This window comes from Zingiber officinale, chromosome 3B (assembly GCF_018446385.1).
Source record: "Zingiber officinale cultivar Zhangliang chromosome 3B, Zo_v1.1, whole genome shotgun sequence".
In the NCBI taxonomy this organism is placed as follows: domain Eukaryota; kingdom Viridiplantae; phylum Streptophyta; class Magnoliopsida; order Zingiberales; family Zingiberaceae; genus Zingiber; species Zingiber officinale.
In genome coordinates this window covers 97177437-97204518 of record NC_055991.1, presented here as the reverse complement: position 1 = coordinate 97204518, position 27082 = coordinate 97177437, and the positions used below count along the sequence as shown (strand labels likewise).

At 36.1% G+C, this 27082-nt stretch overlaps 1 protein-coding gene across 1 annotated transcript; it reads left to right on the top strand.

The window, feature by feature from the left end:
- Positions 1-3642: 3642 nt before the first annotated feature.
- LOC121967147 lies at positions 3643-17043 on the top strand. The gene is made up of 8 exons (XM_042517197.1): positions 3643-4800; positions 4910-5256; positions 12709-13884; positions 13960-14112; positions 14193-14517; positions 14595-14665; positions 14752-14874; positions 16280-17043. The coding sequence occupies exons 1-8, from the start codon at positions 3900-3902 to the stop codon at positions 16640-16642; spliced, it is 3459 nt and encodes a 1152-aa protein (XP_042373131.1). The 5' UTR covers positions 3643-3899; the 3' UTR covers positions 16643-17043.
- Positions 17044-27082: the final 10039 nt, after the last annotated feature.

The window sequence follows — 27082 nt, the reverse complement described above, 5'->3', positions numbered from 1 at the left end:
ATGTCCGATTTCGAAAGGAAGATTGGGATGTTCGATTCCTGATGGGTTCACTCGACACTGGGTAAGTGAAGGTGTTAGATCCTTGGCGGCTGGCTAGAGGAGGGTGAATAGCTCTGCAAATAAAAATGAACCTTCCTCGAACTTTTATAGCTTAAATAAACTTAACACTTTCATAAACAAAAATTAAGAAACTAAAAAGAAGAGGCACAACTTATTTACTTGGTTACAACCGGGAGGTTGTTAATTCAAGGAAGATGAAAAGCTTAGTAAAGATATCTTCTTTGGGCGGAGAAGCTTCTTATAGCAATTAACTCTCACAATTAAAAAGCTAAACTCAAAAGTAAACGATAACAAGTGTTGTTCTGAACCTCTAGGATCAGAATTGTATTTATAGCCCTGGTCGGGGGCACTTGGAAGGGGATAAACTTTTATCCCCGTCGTTCCGGATACAAACCTGATTTGGGCGCCCGGAGTGACCAGGTCCGGGCGCCCAGAGCAAAAAAGTCAACATCCCGTTGAGTTTTTGGTCTGAGTCTTCCGCTCCAGTTCTGTTTCGGCTCTGCTCGCTTGGGTGATCTCAACCATCTAGAATAGGGCCCACCGAACCCAACTTTAGGTCTTCTCGAGCAAACTTTCGCTCCAGCTTCTCATCCCTCAGAAATGTTGCACGTCTCCTTCTCGTCCGCCTGCATACTCTTCCACAGCACCTCGCCCTTCAGACGCACCGAGCCCATCGGCTCTTTCACGTGTCATCCTTCTCGTTAGCTGCGTTTTTTGCTCGATTTCCTGTGCTCCTAAGTTCTTGCACACTTAGACACAGGGTTAAAAATCGACAGGACCTAACTTAACTTGGTTGATCACATCAAAACTACCTTAGGGTACTAACAGAAGGTAAGTCACTCGAAGAGAGTGATCAAGTGAGGATGCGTCCCAATTGAGGGGACAGAAGGCATCAAATTTAGGTTCATTTCAGAAATCTAAATTGAGACCCTGACTAGATCCTGGTTTAAAGGACAGAGTATAAGTCATAAATTAATCATATTATTATTATGCTAATTTTATTATGTAGGTTAGATTATTGTTATATTGGACTAACCTAACTTGTAGGGCAAAAGGAGCAAAAAGGTCTCGGATGAACAGTACCCGAGGCACCTTTAAGCATTGAAAGACACATTCTTACTGTTTATGGAAGGTGCCTTCAGTGCTATAGAAGGCGCCTTCCGCAGGATAAAATTCAGACTTTGTAGCAGATAAGGAACAACGAGTTTAGGATTAAAACTTTACAAGTTGAAGGCACCTTCAAGGCTATGGAAGGCACCTTCCACAACCTTTATAAGGGTACCTTGACCAAGCTTCAAGCATCAACTTCCATACGAGCTTCTACGGGTCCAAACGACTTTCTGGCTGGTTCGACTTCCTGCTGCTACCCTGCTGTGACTTTGCTATGCTCGACTACTGCTGAGAAGCTGCCCAAACATCGAGTTTGAGCCAACTGACTACAAACAGTGTTTGGTAACAAACTTAATTACTGTACGTAATTTATGCAAACAGAAAGTGTAGTCTGTTACACTCTTCCAATTCTTGTGTATTCAATTCCCTCTTTCGACGGTTCTGGAAGAGACTTTTAGTGGAGTACCATTAATAGGTCCGCATGACGTAGGTCTTGGAGTAGGAGTCGTCGAAGGTTCCAAACTATGTAAAACCATTTGCGTTCGTGTTTCTTATTTATACTTTTTTTATTCTTATTTTCGCTGCACATACTTTATTTTCAACTTAGAAAAAGAAAAGTTTTTTAAAAATCACGTGATTCACCCCCCTCTCACGCACGTCTCGATCTAACACTATCTTGCCAATAGATTATAATATTTGGCCTAACTAGGTGCCTTTGGATCTCCTACTGAAGGTGATTTTGATCGTACAACATTGACAGCTTGAACCTGAATAAAAATGTAAATAACACTAAGAAAACTTGAGTCTACATATACGTAGCTTCAGAATTTACATCTAATAGTGCTGAAAGCAACAAAGCAAACCCTAACAAAACACATTCAACATCCATTAGTTGCCTTTACAACCAAAAATCCCCAACTAGGGATCGTCGCAATAGAAAAAAAATAGAAATCAACGTAACTTGGGGAAGAACTTGCCTTCAACCGTCCTTGATCGAGAAAACGAAACAAAATCCATCAGAAAGTACAAAAAATATTGCCTTTGGAAATAGAACGCACAACTAAAGCTTTCCCATTGATTTTCGCCTCCAGATCATCAGACAAATTTTTGGCTAGCGGCGAGGATGATGGAGGCTTCGGTTGCCCCTAGCACAGATGGTTCATGGGGGTCGGATCAGCACCTCTGATGCTCTTCTTTCCATCCTTTTCGTTGGCAGACGAGGCATCATTAGACGATAGCGACGAAAGAGGCGTGAAAGCTTTGGTGGCTTTGAAGGGTTAGGGATTGGGTCGCGAGGAGTGACAGAGGAGGCTAGGTCGTGGGCGGCACGAAATAGTAGTGAAGGTTAGGTCGCGGGAGGCGTGGAGGAGTGGCGAAGGAAGTTAGGTCGCTAGCAGTGCGGAGGAGTGGTAGAGGAGGCTAGCTCGCCACTAGCGTGGAGGAGTGATGGAGGAAGCTAGGTGTGGGCGGTGTGGAGGGTTCTTCAGAGATGGTTTTTTCATGGAGTTTTTGGCAGAGATCAGTTTTGGAGGTGCGGAGGAGGGTTTTTGGCAAAGATGAGTTTGTCTTTTGACCCAAAAAAAAATTCAATAGACAATATTTTTTGAAAAGTATTGTCTGTGACAAAAAAAAAAAAAAATATCAATAGATAATACTTTTTAAAAAATATTTTCTTTGATAAAAAATTTAATAGACAACCTTTTTCATTAAAAATATTATAAAAAAATAATATATATATATTTTTAAAAAATTATCTTTTAATGTTATGTAATCCTAATTTTCTTATAATGAATATTTAACACAGTATTTATTGTTCAAATTCTAACTATGACATATTATATGTTATTTTTCTTTAGTGAGATGAAAAATTTAAATGTTGACCGTTGGACGAGGAACTACTCACATTTCTAAACTTACTTGATGAATAAATTAGGAGGTAGATCATTTATCTCCATATTGAGTCAAGGCTTAGATATATGGATTATAATATCAATCAAAACTCTTTTAATATTTGTTAAAATTATTTTAACTTATTAACATCACTTTAATATTAATCAAAATTATTCTAATATCAGTGAAAATTATTCCAATATCTATCAAAATTATTCTTAGTGAAAATTATTTTAATTAATCAAAAGAATAATTTTAATTAAACTTATTATAATGCAAAACAGTTGTTAAATTAGTTTTAATTAAAATAATTTAGAGTCTCTTGTTTTTTACACAGGTTTTGTGTCTTTTTGACTAATTATTTAATATAATTTATTAGACATTTTAAAATCATGTTTATATTTCACAATGATTTTTCCTACCTTCTAAGTGAAAGTCAATGGAAAGGTAATGGCCGGCTCCTGATCGGATAGGGTTGTCGGACCCAACAATCGCTTCCGGACTCCAAACCCTTTCATCAAATCGCGCCGAACGGCTCCCCTCCGGGTCCGTTTCTGTCGTTCTTTCTCTTCCCCATGCTGCCCTTTTTCCTCGTTTTTTTTTTCTCTTTCCTTTTTTCCTCTCTGCATCTTGGATGCGATAGGGAGGAGGAGAGAAGGGTCCGTGCCGTGTCGATAAGCGGTGGCGCAATCTTCCTGCCGCCGTCGTGCTCTTCCATAGTGACGAAGTAGGAAGGTGTCTTACTGTTCTCTTTCGCCAGATCTCCTTGATTCGATGTTCCTGGCCTTCTTCTTCTGAGGCAATCCTTCGATCCGGACACGAGCACGCTTTCCCTCGCCATGAAAGGGCGGTCCCAGCGGCTGCCCCAGGCGGAACCCTCGGTCGACTGGGGAGACGGTTCCTGGACCGTCGACTGCTCGTGCGGTGTCACGTTCGATGACGGAGAGGAGATGGTAAGCTGCGACGAGTGCGGCGTCTGGGTGCATACGCGTTGCTCCCGTTACGTCGGCGGGGAAGCCTCCTTTGCCTGCCACAATTGCAAGGCCGCCCGTAGGCTCCGCTCCGCTCGTAATTTGGCAGCCGCCAACGAGGAGGAGGAGACCGAGGTCGCTCGTCTCCTTGTCGAGCTCCCCACCAAGACGGACGCCTACCCTCCTCCGCCCCCACCTCCGCTCCCGCAACAGTCTCACGTTTCTGGAGCCACCCCTAACCGGCGACGCTTTTGGGGACAGATTCCCCTCGAGGATCGCGTCCATGTGCACGGAGTTCCTGGAGGTGAGCCTGGTTTGTTCGGGGGTCATTCGACGGTCTTCACGTCTCAGCTTTGGAAGTGCACCGGCTACGTGCCCAAGAAGTTCAATTTCCGGCACATGGAGTTCCCTGGTTGGGGGGAGGATGAGGAAGAGGTGAAAAAAGAGGAGACAAGCAAGAAGGACGGTGAGGAGGTTGAGAATCCAGCCAACAGAGGAGCTGATGTACTGTTCTCCCTATCCAAGGAAATTATTCCTTACGTCCCGGCGAAGAAATTTGGTTCCGCTATGAAACGCGAAGACAGAAAAATCCCCACAGGCAGCCGCTCTCTTATCTCCAGAAATAAGGATAGGAGCAGGGTTAGGACATTTGGGCAAGCTAATCTTGCCAAGAAGAGGAGGGAGGAACCTAGAGAAGCAAAGGACTGGAGCGGGAAAAAGAAATCAACAAGTATTGCTGACAAAGTCGTTGGGGAAAATAAGAGGCAAGGTTGGTAGCGTATTTGTTCTTTCCCTTTTGTTGCAGCTGGCCTACGTTAGTTTGATGCTAATGCTTTTCTTGATGCTTCCCTTTCTTGCTTATGCTATTGTATCGTTAGGTTCTGTTCAGTTTGCTGGTACAAAAGCATTTGAATTCTTCAAGGACAAGGATCTCCAACTCAAAGAAGCAAGCAATCCAGATCCAAAAAGTGAGGATAAAAATGTAGATATACCCTTGGGACCCAATTTTTCTGGCGAGCCCAAAATATTGGATTATATTGACAAGCCTAAGCACCTACAAAATAACAGTAATACAGAGATATCATCTGACCAGAAGATGAGTGAAGGGACCATGATGGGAACACAGGTGAAGGCTGAGAAACTTGATGAGTGGGAAAATTCTTCAAAATTTAATCTCACCTCTCGATGTGCTGTAACTAACATCGCAACATTGTGTGTTGATGAGGTACCCATACCGCTTATATTCATTTGAAATTATTTTGTTGGAAGTTATAAATATTTTTCATTCTAATACTAGTTTTCTTCAACTACATGCCCTCTCATAAGAAAATAATAATCTTGCATATAAGTTTGCAGTACCTATATAAATCACTGTTAGTAAAATATTGAATGCAAAATGAGATAATGTATGTTTCTCAAAGGAATCTTGAAAGATGAAAAAAAACAACTGAAAATTAGCTAGGGACCTAAGAGAATGGACAATACATAGTGTGCCATTTGGTAGTAAACCATAAAAGTCTTGGCCTTAGCTTAAATCAGCAAAACCAACTAATTTTAATGTTTTCTTTTACTCTTTGTGTTATATGGAAACTTTTAAAAGAGAGTTATACTAAGTACTTAAAACTTTATATATAGACTGGATGTGGTATCGTGACAAGGCAAGAAAATATCATTAAGAAATGAAACTTTAAAGGAGCATCATAAGAAAATAATCAAGTCTATCCCCATATGCATTGTCTAAGAGTCTCTCTTAACTTCATAAATTGAACTACCAATTGAGAAGATATGTTTATGGAGAGTTAATATTGAACATTTAAAATAAAAAATTGGAAGTTTAAAAGTACAATGAATAAATTGTTAAGTGATTAAAAATAAGAGATTTTTTGGTATTTGACTACTTTATGTAGAAAAATGCAATGTGTTGAATGTTAGATTATATATTAGAAAAACATGCTATGCTAGAGTTGCAAGTTAGAATGAAAAACATGAATCACAAGCACAATACTATCTTTTACAAATGGGACTATAATGGGACAATCAAATGAGAGGAAATAATGCTATCTTATTTAACTAATCATCACTTAATGGGGCAATCAAATGAGAGGAATGCTATCTTATTTAACTAATCATCACTTAATTTAGGTTTGTAATTAACACAATATTTGTAGCGATAGATATTACACATGCCTCTTATGACTGGTCCATATTGAGTATCACATTGGAGAAAAATTATAAACCATAAAGTGGTTTTATTCGGGATTAATCTGACAAGAATTTTAAGTTATTATAAATCGATTGAGGATATGAGTTCTTGTTACCGATACATAGGCTTGTTGAGGAAAGGGAGTTCCTGGATAATTTAGTATTGCTAGATTTTCAATCACATTATAAAAAAAATTTGGTGGTGAATTTTGTGGATGTCATTTGAAAATGAGTGGTTCAAATAAAAATTGATTCTTTTATAGATTGCATTAATGTTTATAGGTTTCATTGAAGCTCTTCAAACAGAATGGATAGAAAAGGCAGGTAATTGCCTTTAGGAAGTGATTTTTATTGCTGAGTGGAAAAAATGATGAATAATACTCTCCTAGTGAGTCGCTAACATGCATATACTATGTGATATTAATTGGAGCATAGCTTTTCTTAGAGTTAGTATCACTTGCATGAATTATGGACATTGAAAAGTCTGATCTTTTAGCCATGGGGATTACAACTTGCCATGCGCATCTTTGGATTCTGTCAAAAGTTACATTCTAGAGGCAATTCTTATAGAGAACTTAAATCTATGTTAGGTACTTAGCACCTTCACGAATGTCTTGATGGTGAGTAATTTGAGCATATTGAATGTTGATACAAGTGATCTTAGATTAATTCATATGGGCCTACTAGAGATGTTAACTTTGGCATGTGCTGTGATCATTAAATTGTGTTTCTCCCAATTATTCGGTGTCAACTACGTGAATATTGTCTCTCCATTGAATATGATGCAAAGTTATAATACTAGTAATATTAAACAAATCAATTAAACCATTGCTTATTATAACAACTAAATTTTTTTTCATCTTCTTTTACCTAAACCATTTCTTATTACATTTAACTAAAATTTTCTTTCATCTTCTTTTACTTGTTATGCCTTTCACCCTAATCTATTTATTTTTTTTTCTACTTACATATATATATATTTTAAGATCAGTGAACATGTTCATTCTATCTCAAGGAAGTTTTTTCTCATTTTATCATTTATTGGAGCTACATGGGATTATTGATGGACAATATAATTTCTATCATACCCTTGTCCATATTCATCTTAGTATTTGCATCTTTGCTACATTAATTTTTTTTCTTTGTATGCATTATTTAGTGATAACTCAATACTTCAATTATAATCTTTAGTCATACTATTGTCTAATTTTCCTTTCATCCTAATGGTAGCACACAAGTCTTTTTTTCTCCTACCATCCATTTGTTATTCTATTAATGATATCTTCGTCTATATTTTTTTAAAGAATAATAGATCTAATTTATGGAGAACCCTTACCTGAATTTCATATATTCAGTTTTAGTTTTTTTAAATATTCATTTTCTAATGATTTTCTCCACAACTCTAGCTTTTGAGTTTCATTTATTTCCACTCTCATTAATCAACACAATATCATTTGCAAATAAGATCCTGTAGAGATGTTATCTTGAATATGATTATTGAAACTAACATTTAGGATCTCCCACTCACCAGAATTTCATATTTTTTAAATGAAAATGGTTCTATTTTATGGAGAACCCTTACCAGAATTTCATACATTCAGTTTTAGTTCTTTTTTAAATATTCATTTTCTAATGATTTTCTCCACAACTCAAGCTTTGAGTTTAATTTATTTCGACTCTGATTAATCAACATAATGTCATATGCAATAACATACTCCAAAGATGTTATCTTGAATATGATCATTGAGACTAACATTTAGGAATTACCACTTCAAAGCCATTTGTCTCGCTTTGAGCAACTTTATCTTTAGCCACTAAGTTATTATCCATGTAATTAATGACATTAATAGAATTATTGGATATTGATTTCTTCTCTCAAAACTGTCTTGGAATTCAACCAAATATTTTGTTTTCCTAAGTCAATAAATCATATGCAGTTCCTTCTTTTCTTTATAATTTTAATTAGTCCCTATTAAAATATGGCCTATGGCTATTGTTGGAGACATGAAATTAATTTGATTCTAAAAAATATTTGACTCTTATCTTTCTCTTAATAATCTTTTCCCAATGTTTTATAGTACTACTCACTTTTTTTTGAAGATTAATGTTAAACAAATTTTATTCTGTTTTTTGGGTATCTTTTCAATTTTCAATTTTTTGATAAATATTTAAGCAAATTTTATCTCCATCTCTTGTACGGATTCAGAATTTGATAAGAGTATAATCCAACCTTAACCTTTCATTTGTTGAAGTTTCTTAACTTCTTTGATCTAATTTAACCAAACAAATTCATGTTTTTTGAAGGTAACAAAATTTTTACTCTAAAACTAATTTTTTCATAGAGTCTTCATTCAATACTGAAAATGTTTTTTTTTGCAGATTCCATTAATTGTTTTATGATCAAGAAGAATCACTGTTTTTCATCTTTTATGTGTTTATGTAAATTTCCTTTCCCTAGCTTTGCCAATTCAAAAATATCTTTCTTCTCATTCTTTGTTCAAAGATTATCACACAAATTGCCATATGATAAATTTTTCTATGCTATTAACTTTTGTCTCAAGTTAAGTTTAGATATTTTATAACTATTCAATTCGCATTTTCTTCATTTCTAAAGTTTAGCCAATATTTAAACATAAAGGGCAATCCGGTGTACGAAGCTCTCGCCAATGCGGGATTCTAGGGAAGTATGCAGCCTTATTCTGCTTTGCAATATATTGTTTCTGAGACTCGAACCCATGACCTCTAGCCAATATTTAAACATGCCTTCTTAAATTATTAGCCTTTTGTACCTCCTCGCACCACCACCAATTCTCTTTGTATGTTTCACATTTACCATTTGATTCTTCAAGATTTGATTTTGCCATATTTTTTTAAATGAAGTTTCACAAAACATCAGTATTCTTAAACTCTTTATTTCAAATTCCTTTCTTCATCTCATCTTTTGGAGGCCATATATCCTTCTTCTAAAACTTGTTTTTTTTTTCCTTTTACATTTTCTAATATTTATATTTATTAGTTAGTATTGAGCAGTTAAATGTTCACTAAATGTTAAATTACAATGTTTTTTCTATAGTTTTATCCATCTTTTTGCTAAGGAAGAATTATTTGACTCTCACTATTGGTATTCTTGAAGGTTATTAAAAGTTCATCTTTCATCTTAAAATAAGTGATTACAGTTCTAAGATATCAGATACAGGAATATCTAAAATTGTACATCCTCTTCTTTTCATTCCTTATATTCAAATTCTTCATGCACATCTTTATATTCTCCATAGAGGCATAGACTCTCTCTATGTGTTCATTTAAGATTTTTAGTCGTAGGTATATCATGAATTATTTCATCTTCTCCCAAAATTCCCTTTTCTTTCATCATTCAGCCCTAGTACTTTGACATTTAGTAGCTCATTTGTTAGAATCAACTTAGGATAATAATTGTCTCCATCTTAAATTTGGCATCCTTATTCTTACAATCGTTGTCTGATCTAACATAATGTCTAGTCCTCATTCAACTTTATTTTGCATACCAGATTCAAAACATGCATTGGCTCTTTCTCAAGTCTTTTTCCCAGAGCGCGCGCGCGTGTGTATATATATATATATATATATATATATTTCTCCTAATCTTTTTTTCTAAAGTGCTCTTACATTCCAAATTGCTTACCTAATCTTTCAATCACTGCCAACTTCTTTATTCACATTCGTGACAACAATGCAAGAACTGTTTGTCCTTCAGTATCACAATTGCACATTGATGGGACGGATCACTCTTGGGCAGCCTTGTAGTCCACCCTTTGCATATTAAGATACTGAGGCAGCTAAAGTCCCTTGAGTCATTTAAGGGAGAGGACCTAGTGATATAATAAATACAGTTACACACTTAAAGATTTGACATTTTAATACTAGTTGTCAAAGTTTTATGCCTCTCAATTTTGGTTACATTTGGAATATACATTCTTGCTATTTTTTATTAGTAGTGGATTTAGAAATGTATTTTCTGAAAGCCATTTTGAGAAATAGTAAGAGATCTCCTGGCCTCCATACAGGACTGATGCTAATGAGAATCCTCCCTAACATCGAATAAGTTGTTAAGTGACATTCCTTGTCACCATTTAAACTTAATGGTTATGATTTTATGATAGTGTGAGAGATTTTCATTCCATGTTGATTAGGAGATCAAATTCAACGAACAATGAAGACCAGCAATTCTATATTTCTATCTATCAATGATAACATGGACAAGATTTAGAAGGCTACAAGACTATATCATGGTCTCAAATCTTGAGCCGTTTCGCCTGAAATTTAATGTTTATGTTATGATTGGAACACGACACTGTGTAGCACGTGGGGTTTACCAACTGCAGCAAGGTTCCAAAAGTACCATGAAGTTTTACAAAGGTTTTGGTAGTAAAAAATTGATCTTGTCGACTCACGAAGAGATCCACCATGTGAGTCTGGAGGAGGACTCTAATGTGGGCGCCCGTGGTTTTAATTGCAATTTGTCGCATTCTAGATGCCATCATTGTTGAGCTAGATATAACATATGAGTTTCAATGTCGAGACTCGAGACAAAATAGGATTTTTACACACATAACCTAAGTTATAAATTTATTATCACAAAAAAAAGATATAAAATTATAATAATTATCTATTATTTCTATAATTGAAATATAATTATATGTTATATAAGTAAATAAAGTTTAAGCTATAACTAATTTAGTAGATAACAATTTAATTAATTACTGCTTTAATTTATAAGTGATAAGTAAATAATTATAAAATTTTATAAACAACAATTTAGCTATTTATTGTTAGTGTTTATAAGTGATAAGTAAATAATAATTATTAGCAGTTATAATTACAAGGAAATTAAAAGCAAATAATTAATTATAATTATAAGTAAATAATGTTGGTTCAATTATTCTTCAAATGAATTCGACCAAGTGGTTTTGTTAACTTTGATAAAGGGTTTGAGTTATGGTAATGTTGTGTTTGATGATGAAATTTGTCAACTGTGTAGGTCTATACAGAATAATTCATAGGTATTGCAGGTGCAGTAGGTTGAAAAGCTCAAATAGATAAGGTTGACTAGATAACAAATTTAGCAAGGGGGTTAAATTAGAGTAATGCTGTATTTGCTAATGAAGTTGGTTAAGTTTGTGGGTGCAAAATAGTTAACAATTAGGTGAAGGCCACTCTTTTACACTTGAGTTTTCAAAATTTAAGTTTTCGCCCCTCTAGTTGCCATGATAGATCCTACAAATAATTATAATACAAGTAAATCACTAGCAAATTATAACTGCAATTAAATAATTATTTATAATTAAATTGTGAACCATAAATTATGTTATACAAAGTAAAACTAATCCAAAGATATAATTAATAAGTCTAAAACTAGAATATATGAAATTTAAATTTAGTAATGGTAGACTAGTAAGACAATTATTATAAAGGAGATGACGAGTTATTGAAACTTTTAAGTATTTAAGACTATTTTTGTAAAAAGATGTAGGGGTTGATAGAGATGTTTTATATAGAATACAAGCAACATGATTGAAATGAAACAAAACATCAAATGTTCTTTGTGATCGTCAGATACTTCTAAAGTTTAAAGGAAAAATTTATAAAATGACGGTTAGATCTGCTATGTTATATGAAGTTGAATGTTGGGTTATAAAGCAAACATACGAGCAAAAGATGAGAGTTGCAAAGATGAGGATGTTAAGGTGGATGTGCAGACATACAAAATGGATAGTTTAAGAAATGAGAATATTATAGAGAAAGTCGGGTTGCACCGATTGAAGGAAAACTTTGAGAGACTTTGTTTAAGATTAAACATATACTTAGGCTACTAATAAATGCCCTAGTTAGATGATATGAGACTATGATAAATTAGTTTGTCATTAATTGACAATTTATTCTATAGTATCTCACTAAATAATATAACAGTGCCCATTTGCATATATTATTATTACTCATACTTTTGTTAGTAAAAAGTATTTTCAGTGACAGCTGTGTAGGATTTTCATTTTTGGCTAAAATCGTGTCTTTGTTTACTTCCCATAGAAACATTTCTCTCTTTCTTCTCTTTGTCCCATCATTTTCCTCCATGCATTGGAAATGTATGTTTTTGTTTGATGATAACAAGTTCAATTTCTAGTCCTAGGTTGTTGCTGTGCTAGGCTAGTGTTCAATAGTCTCAAATATAATTGTTACTTGATAGGCCTAAGGGTTGTGCCTAGTTTATAATGATGAGTTTTAGAACTGGTGGTTTGGATATTACCATTGTTTCTCTTCTATCAAAAGGATAATGCAGAGGTGTAATAGATAGCCAGGCAGTTCATTAGATGAACGATTTTTTCTTCTTTCTTCTATCTATATTCTCAAAATGTCATTGTTTCTTCGATTATCCTCTTTCTCATTTTTAATTATCCTTATATTTTGCTGCTAGTTTAAATATTTGAGGGAATTTACTTAGGTTGGTGGAAGTTCTGTTTATTGCTTCAAACAACCCAAGGATGAGAATAATCTAGACGACCAGTTTTCTAAAGCTTCTTCCCATGTTATAATAGACATAAGAACTGCAAAGCCAGCCAATATTGATATTGCAACTGGCTATAAAGAAATTTTGGACGAACCACTACTATTAGGCACAAAAGCTGCTGTTACACCAATTGCAAAAATGGAGTTAAATGAAGGGAAAGCTGATGGGGCTGATGAGCTATCAAGAGTGAATTTAAATGTTCCTGTTGGTAATACTGCTGGAGATTTGCATGATTTGGCTGACCTACCATCACAATTAGCAAACCCGTTGTCTGGAAACATTCAGAACCTAGAAAATAAATCCACTTTTGCATCTTTTGGACATAAGTCTCAGGATGGTAGAAGAGAGCTTAAAGAATTGAAAGAAGGATTACTTCCTAGAACATGTGAACCTAAGAAAAGACGGTTGGAGGATTCATTGGAACATAAAAGTTCCATGGAGATAGGGCATGGTTCAAAATGTAGCAGCGAATCTGGAAACTCACAATCCCAATCTTTGACCAAATTGGTTTCTGTTGAGCTGAATTCAGCAGTCAGCGTCATAAAGGATTCTTTAACTCCATCACCTCTTATCCCCAAGTTAACTATTTCAGGTGTTAACTTATCCACCTCGATTTCTAAATCCTCTGCTGGTAAGGTTAGTCAAACAACTAAACAAACACGAGTAAAGGTGAACTCATGTATCGCTCCCAAGGAAGAAAATGCACCAATTCCAGTTAAAGATATGGAAGAGGTTTCTGAAAATCCAACAAAGGGTCAGTCAAAGGTTTGTATTTTTTCTGGATCTAATCTGCCACAATGTAGTAAAACCTCTTATAGCTCTTCCTCTGAGCACATTGTATCTGATTCAAAAGAAGAGTCACCTTTCCGTGCTTCAAAAGTTAATTCCAAACACACTGCAATGGGAAATCTACGGTCTGACAATGTGGTTGGTTCAAGGCATTCTCAACTTGCTTCTGGTCAAAGTAAGCCCGTTTCTTCAAACCCATCTCAGAGAACAGAAAAGAGCCATCAAACAGGTCCATATGCTTCAGCAAAAGTTTCAAATACCTCGACGTTTATGCATGCATCTGTGTCCTCTAATGCTACCTCAACATTAAGCGATGAAGAGGTAATGTAAGTGCTGCATTGAAATAGAATGTCATCTTTGTTAAGACTATTTATTCAGGTTTTTTTTTCTTCTTAGCTTGCACTGCTATTGCATCAAGAATTAAACAGTTCTCCAAGAGTTCCAAGGATTCCACGTGTGCGGCAAGCTTCAGGCATGCAATCAATCACCAACAATGGAATGACTGTTTTCTCCAGACGTCCTGTTTCTGGGGGAAAGGATCAAATCTCAGTAAGAGTGCTTCTTCTAGTGTACTTTCTGCCGCAGGCTGCATTTTGGGATTCATCTAATGTGGATTTGATTCTTTTTAGGTATTTAGAAGGAAAAACAAAGAAGTGGGATTTAGAGATATTAACTGCAATTCTGAGTTACATGATGAAAGCAGGAAGAAAACTAGGAAGCCATCACTTTCTTACCACAAACGTCAGCATTCATCAACAGACAAGAAAAAAGACTCACATATTAGATCCCCTGACATGACAGTCAAAACTGATCCTCTAGGCCCTACGGAAGGTGAAAGAAATGATTATCCTTTTTCCTCACCAGAGGTTAGTGAACAGAATGCTCCAGCAGCATGCAACTCAGTTGGGGATATTCCCAGAGATGATAGTAGTATTATTTCTTGCACTTTGCCTGGTAAATTCTCAAATTTTATGAACAGAATTTGTATTATGTTTTCTTATAGATAATTAATGTTATGTAACAATTTGCAGGATTGATAGATGATATAATGAGCAAAACTAAGCACATAACATATGAAGAGCTGTGCAGTGCTGTTCGCCCTGTATGTTTTTTACAACTCTTATCACCATGACATATATGTGCATTGTACTTATTTTTACTACTTGGGTTCTATGTTTTGTTCTGCAGCATTGGCATGAACTTAGAAAACCTAACGGAGAGCGATATGCTTATCCTACTTATTTACATGCTGTTCATGACTGTCTACGGAACAGGAGTGAATGGTCCCATTTGATTGAACAAGGACCCAAGGTAAATTGAACTACAATACCTTGGTGTGTTCTTTTTTAATTTTGATTGTATTTAATATTCTGTCATTTGACTAATTTGTCAAGTATGCTCTTCAATTTATTTTCTTTAAAAGAAAGCTTAACTTTACTGTCACTTCTGAACATATACAGTGGTTGTGATTCTCTTGATCTTAATGATATGCAGAAGACAGCACACACGATCTACCTAAAAAGAAAATTTCTTTATCTTAGTAACTATGACTTGTTTCTTGAAATTGAGAACTTTAAATATTTAGAATCATTTTTGCAAAACGATTGAACAATTGAGAGAGATGTCTTACATAAAATATAAGCAGGATGATTGAAATGGAGAAGAGTGCGTGACTTTAAAATTTAAAGGAAGTTTTACAAAATCGTAGTTAGATCTGCTATATTATATGAAGTTATGTTGCGCTATGATTCTCGAGCAGAAGATAAGAGTTGCAGAGATGAGAATGTTAAGGTGAATGTGTGGACATATGAGGATGGACAAAATAAGAAATGAGAGCATTAGAGAGAAAGTCGGAGTTGCATTGATTGAGAGAAAACTCTGAGAGATACGTTTAAGATAGTACGAGCATGTACGACTAATAAATGTTCCAGTTAGGCGACGTGAAATTATGACAACACACACATCAAATGAGGAAGAGGAAGAGAAAAAAAAAAACTTGGTTAACAACAATAAAATTTATTTAAATATAGATGATGATATAGTAGGAGATAGATCTCAATGGTGTAAATGGATCTATATATCTGATCCCACTTAGTCTATGGGATGAGGCTTAGTTGTTGTTGTAGTAACTATAACTTCTAAACATATGCACCATTTGTGAGCCGCATGATCCTACTTATGCAGAAGACAGCAAACACTTGATCTCCCTGACCATTATGGAGAATTTGCTGCTGATTCTTTGTGGGAGCACTGCCAAATTGGCATTAATTGCATTTACATCACACTTCATAAAGTCTAGAAATTCATACATATTCAAACATCACACGGGGATGGCCGCGTGATATTATATTACACTTACTATGGCGTCAGCATATTATCCATCAGTATCCTATCCTCAGTGTCATATTTTTAAGCTTCACCATGGTGAACCTTGTTTTTAGTATTTCCAAGTATCAGTTTAAAGGTTTTACTTGCAACAACTCATGCTAGAGAATCATGCATTTGCAAGCTGCATGCAGGAAATAGTAGCATACGTCATTTCATTTATGTTCTGCTATACTTTTTTTTTGGATTTATTAACTCATTTGTCAAGAATCTCTCCAGTTGGGCATGGACAATACCAACATATGTTTCTTGTTGCTTGTGTTTTCTTAATGTGTTTATGATGTATCTCTTTCAAGAATTGAAGTTTGACTACAACTCTAAACTGCTTCAGACCAACTCAAGCAAGAGGAGAAAGGCTGAGTTTGATTCTGATGCACCAACAATTGAATCTGAAAGTGAGAAGGCAAGTAGCAGAGCTTCAAAAGAAGAAGATAATGGGGTTGAATCACACCGAGAGGATGTCCCAAAAGGCAAGCGCAATGCACGGAAGCGTAGGCGGCTTGAGCTACGTGGCACAAGTACAGAAGAGAGTAGGAAGAGGGGCAGCAGAGCTGCTATTTCGGTTTGTTACACTTCTGCTTTCTCACATTCAAACGAGGGCAATGAATTACTTAGTGAGGACGAAAATCAAGGAGCTGGAACACATAATGGTGGGACTGAAACTTCTGGTTCTAGTTCAGATGACTCCAGCTGAAGCTTTTTTCTTCCTGAAATAATACTGTCAGCCTGATCTTTGAGATTCAGCCTGTCACGAAGGTTTCTCTCAGGCTCAGCTCTTACTTATTGTCTGCAACCTTCAAACAAGGTACTAACAACTATATTTGAAGTCTAGAGATGTGATAACTTTGTCCAGTGTTATTTAGAATGCTTTGAAGAGTTTGTTCATTTCCTTTGATGCAGATGACAAATTGAAATGTCTTGTATTTCTGATGTCAGTGTATATATATATATATATTTAGGTTGCGGGCTGTAAATCAAAACTATGCATAGCATTTCGGACAAAAGCATAGATTTTTTATCATCTTTGCTTAACTATTATTGTGTGATTTGAATGTACTTATTAGGAAGACAATCTAAGCAAAGTATTATTGTACACTGTCAATTTGCACGTGTGATTCAATATCTCATGTTCGCATTATTTCGTAAAAGTTTACTGCAAATATAATGTATATTGTTGAATTGGATTTGACAAAATAACATGTTCGAATTACAGTTGCATTGAGAGCTTATCCCTGTTTACCTGGATAGAATGGGGAGACAAAAGAATTGGAAGATATGAGAGAAGGCAAATGTATAAAATGGTATATATTTGAAAAAAAAAACGAGGAAGTAGAATGTTTGGAAGATTGAACCAACCAATTTTCTTAAAATTTTATTCCTAAAATTAGGCAGATTAACTTAATCTTTGATTTTTTTTATCACAAGGATAAAAATTAGGCAGATTAGCATCCATCCTACTCCATGTATAATTATTATTACTGAATTATCTTTCACTATACTATTTTATTATTGTCTTTTTTATAATTTTCCATCTAAATTCTAAATCGGAGGTAAGTTGAATGCTAGGTAAGTTTTGAGAGGATATAATTTTTTATTTGGGTTGAATTATATGATACATAATATATCAAATTTTTATTTGGGTTGAATTATATGATACATAATATATCAAATTGAAATTTATTTAGATATCTATATTTGTTATTTGGTGTAATATGTAATGACTCAGTCTTATGTTTAAAAAATATTATTGTCTTTTTAAGGCTTTGAAAGGTTGATGTGTTCAATCGGTTTAGGATTTAGATGAGAGATGATGAGAACAATATTAAAAGATAGTTGTCATTTTATATGGAATGAAATATCCTTTTGATAAAAAAAATCAGAGTGGGATATTTTAAACAATATTTAAAACAAAGATGCCTTTTATCCTTTTAAGTCCTTAGCTAATCGGACTAAATATGCATCAACACTATAATTTGGATCCTATCTTAATTACGTCTCTCTCCTTTGTTCGATAAAGAATGTATATGTAACGGGTATAATTTAATGGTAAAAGTGTGATTCATTTTTTTTGAAAAACTTAAATAGTTAGGGGCTTCTTAATTTTTGCCCACGAAAATTAGAAGCACTTAAAAGTGAGCAGTCGTACCTGAATTGGATAGTTTGTCTACAATAACTTGACCGAGTGATTTATCGAAGGAAAAAAATTCACGATGACATCCCTTATTTTATCAACACATCAAATACAATGACCATTTATTTTTTGACAACACATGAAATACCGTAAGTCCTTGTATTCTTTCTAAAAACTTCTTTAAGCTTTGTAAAATATAGTAAAAAGTTATTAAATAAGTTGATAAATAAAAGTTTTATTATTCTCAATTTGAAAACAGTACTTTGAGAAAACCTAGTGAGTTTATTTATGTATTTGTTTGTTTATTTAGTCTATGTCTTTTTCATTTGTCTATCTGCTTGCTGGGTTCTAGGTTCAGTTTTTTATTTCTAGGTTCTGCTTATTGGTTTTGGTTTTGTAGTGGTTTAGATTTTTTTCAGTTTCTAGTTTTTTGTGTTTTGATTCTGGATTGTATTTTGGATTTGGGTTTCTGTTCTATTTTTGGTTTTTTTTTTGGGTTAAGACTTCTATTTTTTTTTTCTTTTATTTTTAGTATTATAAGGCGGCAGAATTTGGCAGTGCTCGTTGTGGATGAACTGATTCAGACCAGACTGGTCTAGTTTGCTATGGCCACGAATCTCTCTTTGCTGCTGACACTTCTAGATCTTAAATACATGCAAAGATTCTTATTAAGTAAGCTTCTTTGCCAATATCCTCGAGATGGATCAAGGGTTTCAAGGTTAATGATTGGATCATCATTTTTTACAATTTGAAGTATACCAAAATTTATTAACACTATATTTGTGTCAATTTAGTAATTTTAGATAGATTACAAGACAGGCTCGACCCTAGAGGAGGGCAATCCATGACCTTGGGCCTAGATAATAAAAAAGGTATTATGTTTTTAGTGCAGGAACGAAAAACAAATTTAAGGCAAAAGTTTCTATTTCTGCCGCTTGCACCTGCGCGATGAAAAACTCGCTGTCATCGAGGCGCCGCTTGCACTTGCGCCTACGAGAAAGAGAAGGACTCAAAGATATGTTTTCTCCTCCTTTTCTATTTGAAATTCTTTGTCCCTGTCGCATCTGTTCTTCTTCTTTCGCTCACAACTCATCTAAGTCTTCAACGGCAATTTCTGTCGCATCTCTTTTTCTTCTTTCGGATCTTTGTCTTTTCTCAAGATTTTTTTACCGTTATTTGTGTTTTGTGTAATTTCCAAGAACAGAGATGATAAATACATCCCATTGAATTAAAATTTTCATTGTGAATTGTGAGCTTTGGTTGTCTATTGTCATTGTGAAAAATTGCTCTCAAATTTTTATTAGATTTGATTTTTTGGAGGAGAATTTTGTTCGTTCAGTGGTGTCTGGTCTCTAGTGACTGGTGTGTGATCTCTTGTTGATGTCTCTGATTTAAAATCGAGTGAGCACCTCAAATTCATTTTCTGTCCACTTCCTTCTGCGATAACTGCTATTGTAGACTTGTAGTTTCTATGTAGATTCAATGATAATAATTTTAGGTTTACAAGATAATTTTTTAGTCACACAAATTGTTCTGTTCATCATGGATATGGTGCAAAAGAAAAAAGGGAAAAAATCATAATTTAGGAAGTATCCATTGTGCTTCAACTAATTGCATGTGTTTGGATATAGCTTGTTATATTAGCCATGATTTTGTTGTATATAAATATAATATAAGCATGAGTTAGACTTTACAAGGATTAGACAATCTAATCTTGTTTCGATGAGTCACTACTCACTATTTCTGCTTGAACTTATGCGCTTGAACTTGTGTTGTTATAATTAGTATTGTTGTTTCTTTAAGTACCATAATTTTACTAATTAGTTTTAATTTGATAATGATTTAATTTTCTTTTAACAGGTGCTGTCTGATGAGGTGCTTAACTTAACGACCTAGGATATTTCCATTAATATTGAAAACTATCATATTCCAGGTGCTATTATTCCTTTACTAATGAAATAATTTGAATTATCTATTTTTTTTGTAATTGTTGTGATTTTGTACATTAAAATATGTTGCCTAAAAAATATCTTTCTGAATGTGAGAAAAGGAAAAAAGGAAAAAAACTAGAACAATTGACCGAATCACAAAGAGATGCTATTAATAAATTCTTTATTAAAAGTTTCAATGAAAATGCACAAAATTCAACTATGACTGTGAATGATGTAGATGAGTGTAATGAGATTCACGATGTAAATGAAGAAAGAAAAAATTTGAGTGAGCATGAAAATGTTTTAAATAGGGTAGATAATGAGAATATTGACATTGATGAACAATTTATTGTTGGGACCGATGTGCCCGCTAGAGGGGGGGTGAATAGCGTCTCACCAAAATCGATGGCTTCCTATGTATTCGTTAGTTGCACAGCGGAATAATATGAAACTAAATACGAATATGAAAGCTAAAAGACAAAGAAAGGAAATGCAAACCAATGCACGTCAATGTAACGTGGTTCGGAGATAACTTGCTCCTACTCCACGGCTGTCCGTAAGGTGGACGATCTCGATCCTTCGGTGGATTAACCCCCGGCAAACTCCGGCTACTCAAGCAACTCTTTGTGGGTGGAGAAACCTCACCACAACACCAACCAAGAACACTTGGACACAAGAGAACCTTGAGCACGTTTGGTGACTACTAATTAGGCTTTAACCAAGTCTAATTTCGTCACCTTGGCCGGTCATCCCAAGCTCCTTCTTATAGAGCTTGGAACAAATCAGTAAGCTGATTTGCCCATTACCAGTCGACTGGTCCTTGTACCAGTCGACTGGTCTTTGCACCAGTCGACTGGTGTCAGCCCAACGACTCTCTCAACGGCTCTCTACAGTGCACCAGTCGACTGCTACAGTCACCAGTCGACTGCTACAGTAACGCTACATTACTGCTACAGTAAACCCTAATTCTAGGATTTTACCTCGAGTACATTCACTCATCACTCGTTCTCGCCCGACCAACCTATACCTAGCCTTCTAGCCTCCTCCATCAGCCTTGCGTCCCTCGGATGCCTCCCCATCCTTCACGTCTTGCCTTCTGGAGCTTCCATCGGCCTTGTCATTGTTGTCGGGTCTTCCTTTGCCAAGAGGTCGCGCCTCCGGGACTTCATCCATTGCCAAGTCACACTTGGACTTACGTTGCCAAGACTACATGCTTGGACTTACACCGCCAAGACTCATCCTTGGACTTTCCTCCTTTGCCAAGATCACACTTGGACTTACGTTGCCAAGACTACATGCTTGGACTTACACCGCCAAGACTCACCCTTGGACTTTCCTTGTTGTACCTGTATCCTGCACACTCACAATGCATATCAAATACAACAATAAACCTAACTTAAACCTTTGCCCAAACATCAAAACTTAGGGCACCTAGATTGCTCCAACAATCTCCCCCTTTTTGATGTTTGGCAACCTGTTTAAGTTAGGGAAACATAAAAGCAAAACATATGCAAATAAATATGCAAATCAACTCATGCATAAATAATGAAACCTAAATCTCTAGGCTCCCCCTTCACTTAAGCTCCCCCTTGAGCTAGGATTTCCCGCAAAGGTAAAGTTCTCCCCCTTTGCCTAAACAATCGCTCCCCCTTCACCTAAGCTCTCCCTCGAGTTAAGATTTCTTGCAAAGGTGTATAGGTTTCCCACTTAAACCTAGACTTCTCCCCCTTTGCCATACATCAAAAAGAGCTCCAACAATATCCCAATTGTTGAAAATATGTCATCCAAATTGACCCTAAACTCATGTATTTATCCCCCATGGATCTCATACATTTAAACGAGTTGACACGGTCAAGAACAACGTTAAAAAATATTTTTAGGCTGGTATCAGTCGACTGAACTAGGTACCAGTCGACTGCCCCCTTCGACAGAACCTTACAGAAGCATTCTTTGGTCGAAATTTACTGTTACCAGTCGACTGGTATCGACAAAATGAGCTTACAGAAACATTCTGTGCTCAAAACCACTGTTACCAGTCGACTGACACCCTATTTCTGCAAAAATCAGCCTTTTCATGCCAACTTCAGAAATGCACCAGAAATTCCCTAGACCTCCAAAAATCTCCAAATTTTGTGGATAGGTCGATTGTACCCTTGTCTACTTGGAAAAAATATATATATAAATATATTTATCACAGATCGCAAGATTGACATAAAATTCAAAACTAGCTAAATAGTTCAATTGAACATTGACCTAAAGTCCTAGTTTTGGCTTCCTCTTGATGTATCTGCCCATACTAAATCACAATACTTCCCTAGCATGGGTTTATATGACATCTATACATCAAAAACTAATTTTTATGTAATATGACCTCCAATGTCATATTTTCATGCATGAAACACATCCCAATTGTGCCAACCCACTAGGTTAGAGACTTAAGTCTGTCTCTTAACCACTTGGCACATTTGATAATCCATCTATCATGGGTCCCAAAAGCTCTTCCTATCCTTAGGAATCTTAACCTTAGTCACCTCTCTTGGTGACTCATCCACTATGGCTAGGTCACTTCGATGCACTTCGGGTGACACTTGGCCTACTAAACTCACCTTCTTAACCTTAGACACCTTGTCTTTGATTAATTTCTTCTTGTCCTTAATCTTGGACACCTCATCCTTGCTATAATTATATGCTACCCTAGCATATTTCTTTTTATTGGCCTTGGATGACTCTCCCTTGTCCTTGGTAACACCTCTCATACCAATGTCATGTGCTACCTTAACACTTGACCTCCTTTTGGTCTTGGAAAAGATTTTTATGTTTCCAAAGCGTAAATCCCCCTAAAAATATGGTCAAACTTCCATCATTGCACCAACAATGACTTGGGGTTCCTAAATAATTAGGAAAATCAAAACTCAAAGTTTTGAGGTTCAAAATTCAATAATGAAACTAAACCTCAACCGAAACTTCACTTTGGTTTTTCTTAACCAATCCATACTTGTTTTCATCATGAAAACTCATGTAAACATTATTTAGGGTATACTTTATCAAGGAAAAATAGTTTTCTATGAAAATAGTTCCTATTTTCAAAGATTGACACAAATTTGAAAACTCTTGAAAACTTCAATGTTTTCTCCTAGTTTGTGTCTAACTTTCCAATGATGATTACTATCAAAAGATAGTCTTCACCAAGGTTTTTCAAAAATATTTTGAAATTATTTTTTTTCAAAACCAATATCCAACCACGTTCTTTGGGCTCAATGCACATGACTTGTACATTAGTTTTCCCAATGATTGGAAGACACATAACTATGTGTTTTGATGAACCTAAAACTCAACAAGATGCACTAGATCAACATCTTGAGTTTAGTTCACCATCTTAACATCTCACTTGTATCTAACGTGTATTAAAACACATACAAGTTACCTTATAGTTCTTTGTGAGATGTATATTTGGTCTTGCCCTAAACTAAGGGATCATGCATCTCTATCTAGGCATTGTAAAAATCATGACCATCCATCTAGGATGTCACTTGATATGATCCCTCTTGTTGGGGCACTTCCATACATAATAAATGCCTTTTGTCCTTAATTATAAGGAAATTGACATACTACATGATGATTAATGGCATACATCAAAATAAGCAATTTTCAAAGCAAAGCATACTATAGCTACATGATGTATGTATGACATGACATGATATTTTTATATTTTTCATAATAAAATGAATGCAACACATGATGTCATGACATATAATATGCAATCAATCATGGTATTTTAGCATAAATAAAATATACCTAGATCATCTATCTAAGTATCCTTAAACCTTAGCTAAAACCTTAAAATTAAGCCTAGATTGCTGATCTCTTGAAAGATTGCCAAAACCCAACTTGACATTTCTTTTATCCATTTTCTATTTGTGCTAATTGAAATTAAGAATTCAATCCTCAAATATTTGTTTGGCATATATTACTCTCTTTAAGGATCAAACATTTAGATTGAGACTTAATTTTGCTCTTAATCCTTTAAGAACATGCTAAGATCTCAACTAGCCATTTCTAATCCTTTTCAAGTGTGCCAATTTACATGTATTTCAATTCCTTAAGATTTGACATACTTTGTTCTTCCAAATAGTGATTACTTTGGATTAAGGTTAAAAGTCTCCCTTAACCCATCAAAAGGAGACCAAGATCCCAACTTGTATTCCTTGTATTTTCATATTTGTGTCAATTTAAGTTAAACTCAAATCCTCAAATTTTGACACAATTTACTCTTCTTAAAGAGTACACTTAATAATCCTTTTCATTTTCAAAGGTTAACAATAACCTTGAAAATGCTTTCAAGTGTCAACTTTTATCAAGGTTGGGTTAACTACCCTTCCAATTGGAGTTGATACTCTCTAAACTCATCTAAGGTGTAGAGACTATGCTCCTAGGAATCCAAAACCTATTGGTGCACCTTGGATGCTCTAGGTACTCACTAGGGATGACTTCCCTAGATACCTTCCTAAGGACCTTTCTAGGCTTTTTAGAAGCCTTGATCACTTCCACTAGGTCACTTCTAGGGCTAATTCCCCTTGTAACCTTATTTGTGACTTTATTGGACTTCTTAGAAGTCTTAGTCACATTGGTCTTTGCAAAAGTACTCTTAGGGACAACTTCCCTTGTACTTTTAGCTTGACCACTAGTCCTAGGTTTGGTTCCATAGCTATATGGAACCCTATGAAAGGAAGTCACATCTTTCTTGGCTTTGAGTTTGTATCCCAAACCTCTATAGCCATTGGATGACTCTTGTCTGGCTTTTCCAAGGTTGTGCTCACTTTGCCCCTTAAGCAAGTTTTCCATTATTGCTAAGGTTCTCTCTAAGTTATCAAGTCTTGACCTTAAGACTTGGTTTTCCCTTACCAAATCCATAGATTTGGATTTTTGTTTATTCTTATGAGCATTGCTAGCCTTAGGCGTATATCTAAAGTCCTTAGAATTGTTGCCTAAGTAGTTATCTACCTTCCTAACCTTAGGTATGGTAGATCTAGCATGAGGAGGTATATATTTGTCCTTAGGTTTATCATGCATTCTATTTTCATGATAAATAACATTATAACGATTTAAATTTGAACTAGCATTCAAATTAGGGTTTACCTCCCTTACCCTTGAAGCTCTCTTCTTCTCCCACTTCTTCAAGTGCGCCATTTCTTGAGCTCTCCTCTCCTTGGGCACTTTGTGTGGTAGTGACCCCACTCACTACATGTAAAGCACCTAATGTGCTTCTTCTCCTTCTTCTTCTTCTTCCTACAACTCACATTAGTTTCTAAATTAACTTTAGTGAGTTTAGAATTTACCTCCTTTACCTTCTTGAGCGAAGGACACCTACTCTTGTAGTGCCCCATCTTACCACACTCAAAACATTTGATGTGGTCCTTTGTGCTCTTCTTGGTAGTTGAGGTACAGGGTTGAGCTTCCAAGATCTCCTCTTCCTCGGATTTCTCTTCTTCCTCTTCACTTGAAGATGTGGACTCTTCCACTTCTTCATCTCTTGAGGATGTGGAAGATCTCTCCTCTTCCACCTTTTCCTTCTCTTTCTCTTCCTCCTCTTCCTTTTCCTCCTCGAATGTTGACCTCTTGTCAACATCGGATTGGTCCTTCTCTTCTTGGACCAATGAGCCATTCTCCTTGGGCTCTTCCACTCCTTGGATTTTTAAAGGGTCTTCATGATAGGCAATGATCTTTTTCCAAAGATCACTTGCATTTGTGGTTTCACCTACACTCAACAAAATATTAGAAGGTAGTAAATTATGAAAAATTCTCGTTACCTCCTTGTCCACCTCCGATTGCTCTCGTTGCTCTTCGGTCCAATGCCGAGGTCGGAGGTGTTTACCCTTCTTGTCCGTAGTAGCTTCAAATAGGTCACTCAAGACAACCCATTGGTTCCAATCCATTTGGAACCATGTCTCCAACCGCTTCCTCCAATAATTGAAGTCTTCTTTGTCGTACGGAGGTGGAATTCGGATATCCCATCCAAGCGGTCCTTGGGACTCCATCTTCTTCTTCCTCTAGCTTCTTGCTCTCTTGGCGGTTAGTCCATAGAAGAGCGACCTCGTTCTGATACCACTTGTTGGGACCGATGTGCCCGCTAGAGGGGGGTGAATAGCGTCTCACCAAAATCGATGGCTTCCTACGTATTCGTTAGTTGCACAGCGGAATAATACGAAACTAAATACAAATATGAAAGCTAAAAGACAAAGAAAGGAAATGCAAACCAATGCACGTCAATGTAACGTGGTTTGGAGATAACTTGCTCCTACTTCACGGCTGTCCGTAAGGTGGACGATCCCGATCCTTCGGTGGATTAACCCCCGGCAAACTCCGGCTACTCAAGCAACTCCTTGTGGGTGGAGAAACCTCACTACAACACCAACCAAGAACACTTGGACACAAGAGAACCTTGAGCACGTTTGGTGACTACTAATTAGGCTTTAACCAAGTCTAATTTCGTCACCTTGGCCGGTCATCCCAAGCTCCTTCTTATAGAGCTTGGAACAAATCAGTAAGCTGATTTTCCCATTACCAGTCGACTGGTCCTTGCACCAGTCGACTGGTGTCAGCCCAACGACTCTCTACAGTGCACCAGTCGACTGCTACAGTCACCAGTCGACTGCTACAGTACTGCTACAGTAACGCTATGGTACTGCTACAGTAAACCCTAATTCTAGGATTTTACCTCGAGTACATTCACTCATCACTCGTTCTCGCCCGACCAACCTATACCTAGCCTTCTAGCCTCCTCCATCAGCCTTGCGTCCCTCGGATGCCTCCCCATCCTTCACGTCTTGCCTTCTGGAGCTTACATCGGCCTTGTCATTGTTGTCGGGTCTTCCTTTGCCAAGAGGTCGCGCCTCCGGGACTTCATCCATTGCCAAGTCACACTTGGACTTACGTTGCCAAGACTACATGCTTGGACTTACACCGCCAAGACTCATCCTTGGACTTTCCTCCTTTGCCAAGATCACACTTGGACTTACGTTGCCAAGACTACATGCTTGGACTTACACCGCCAAGACTCACCCTTGGACTTTCC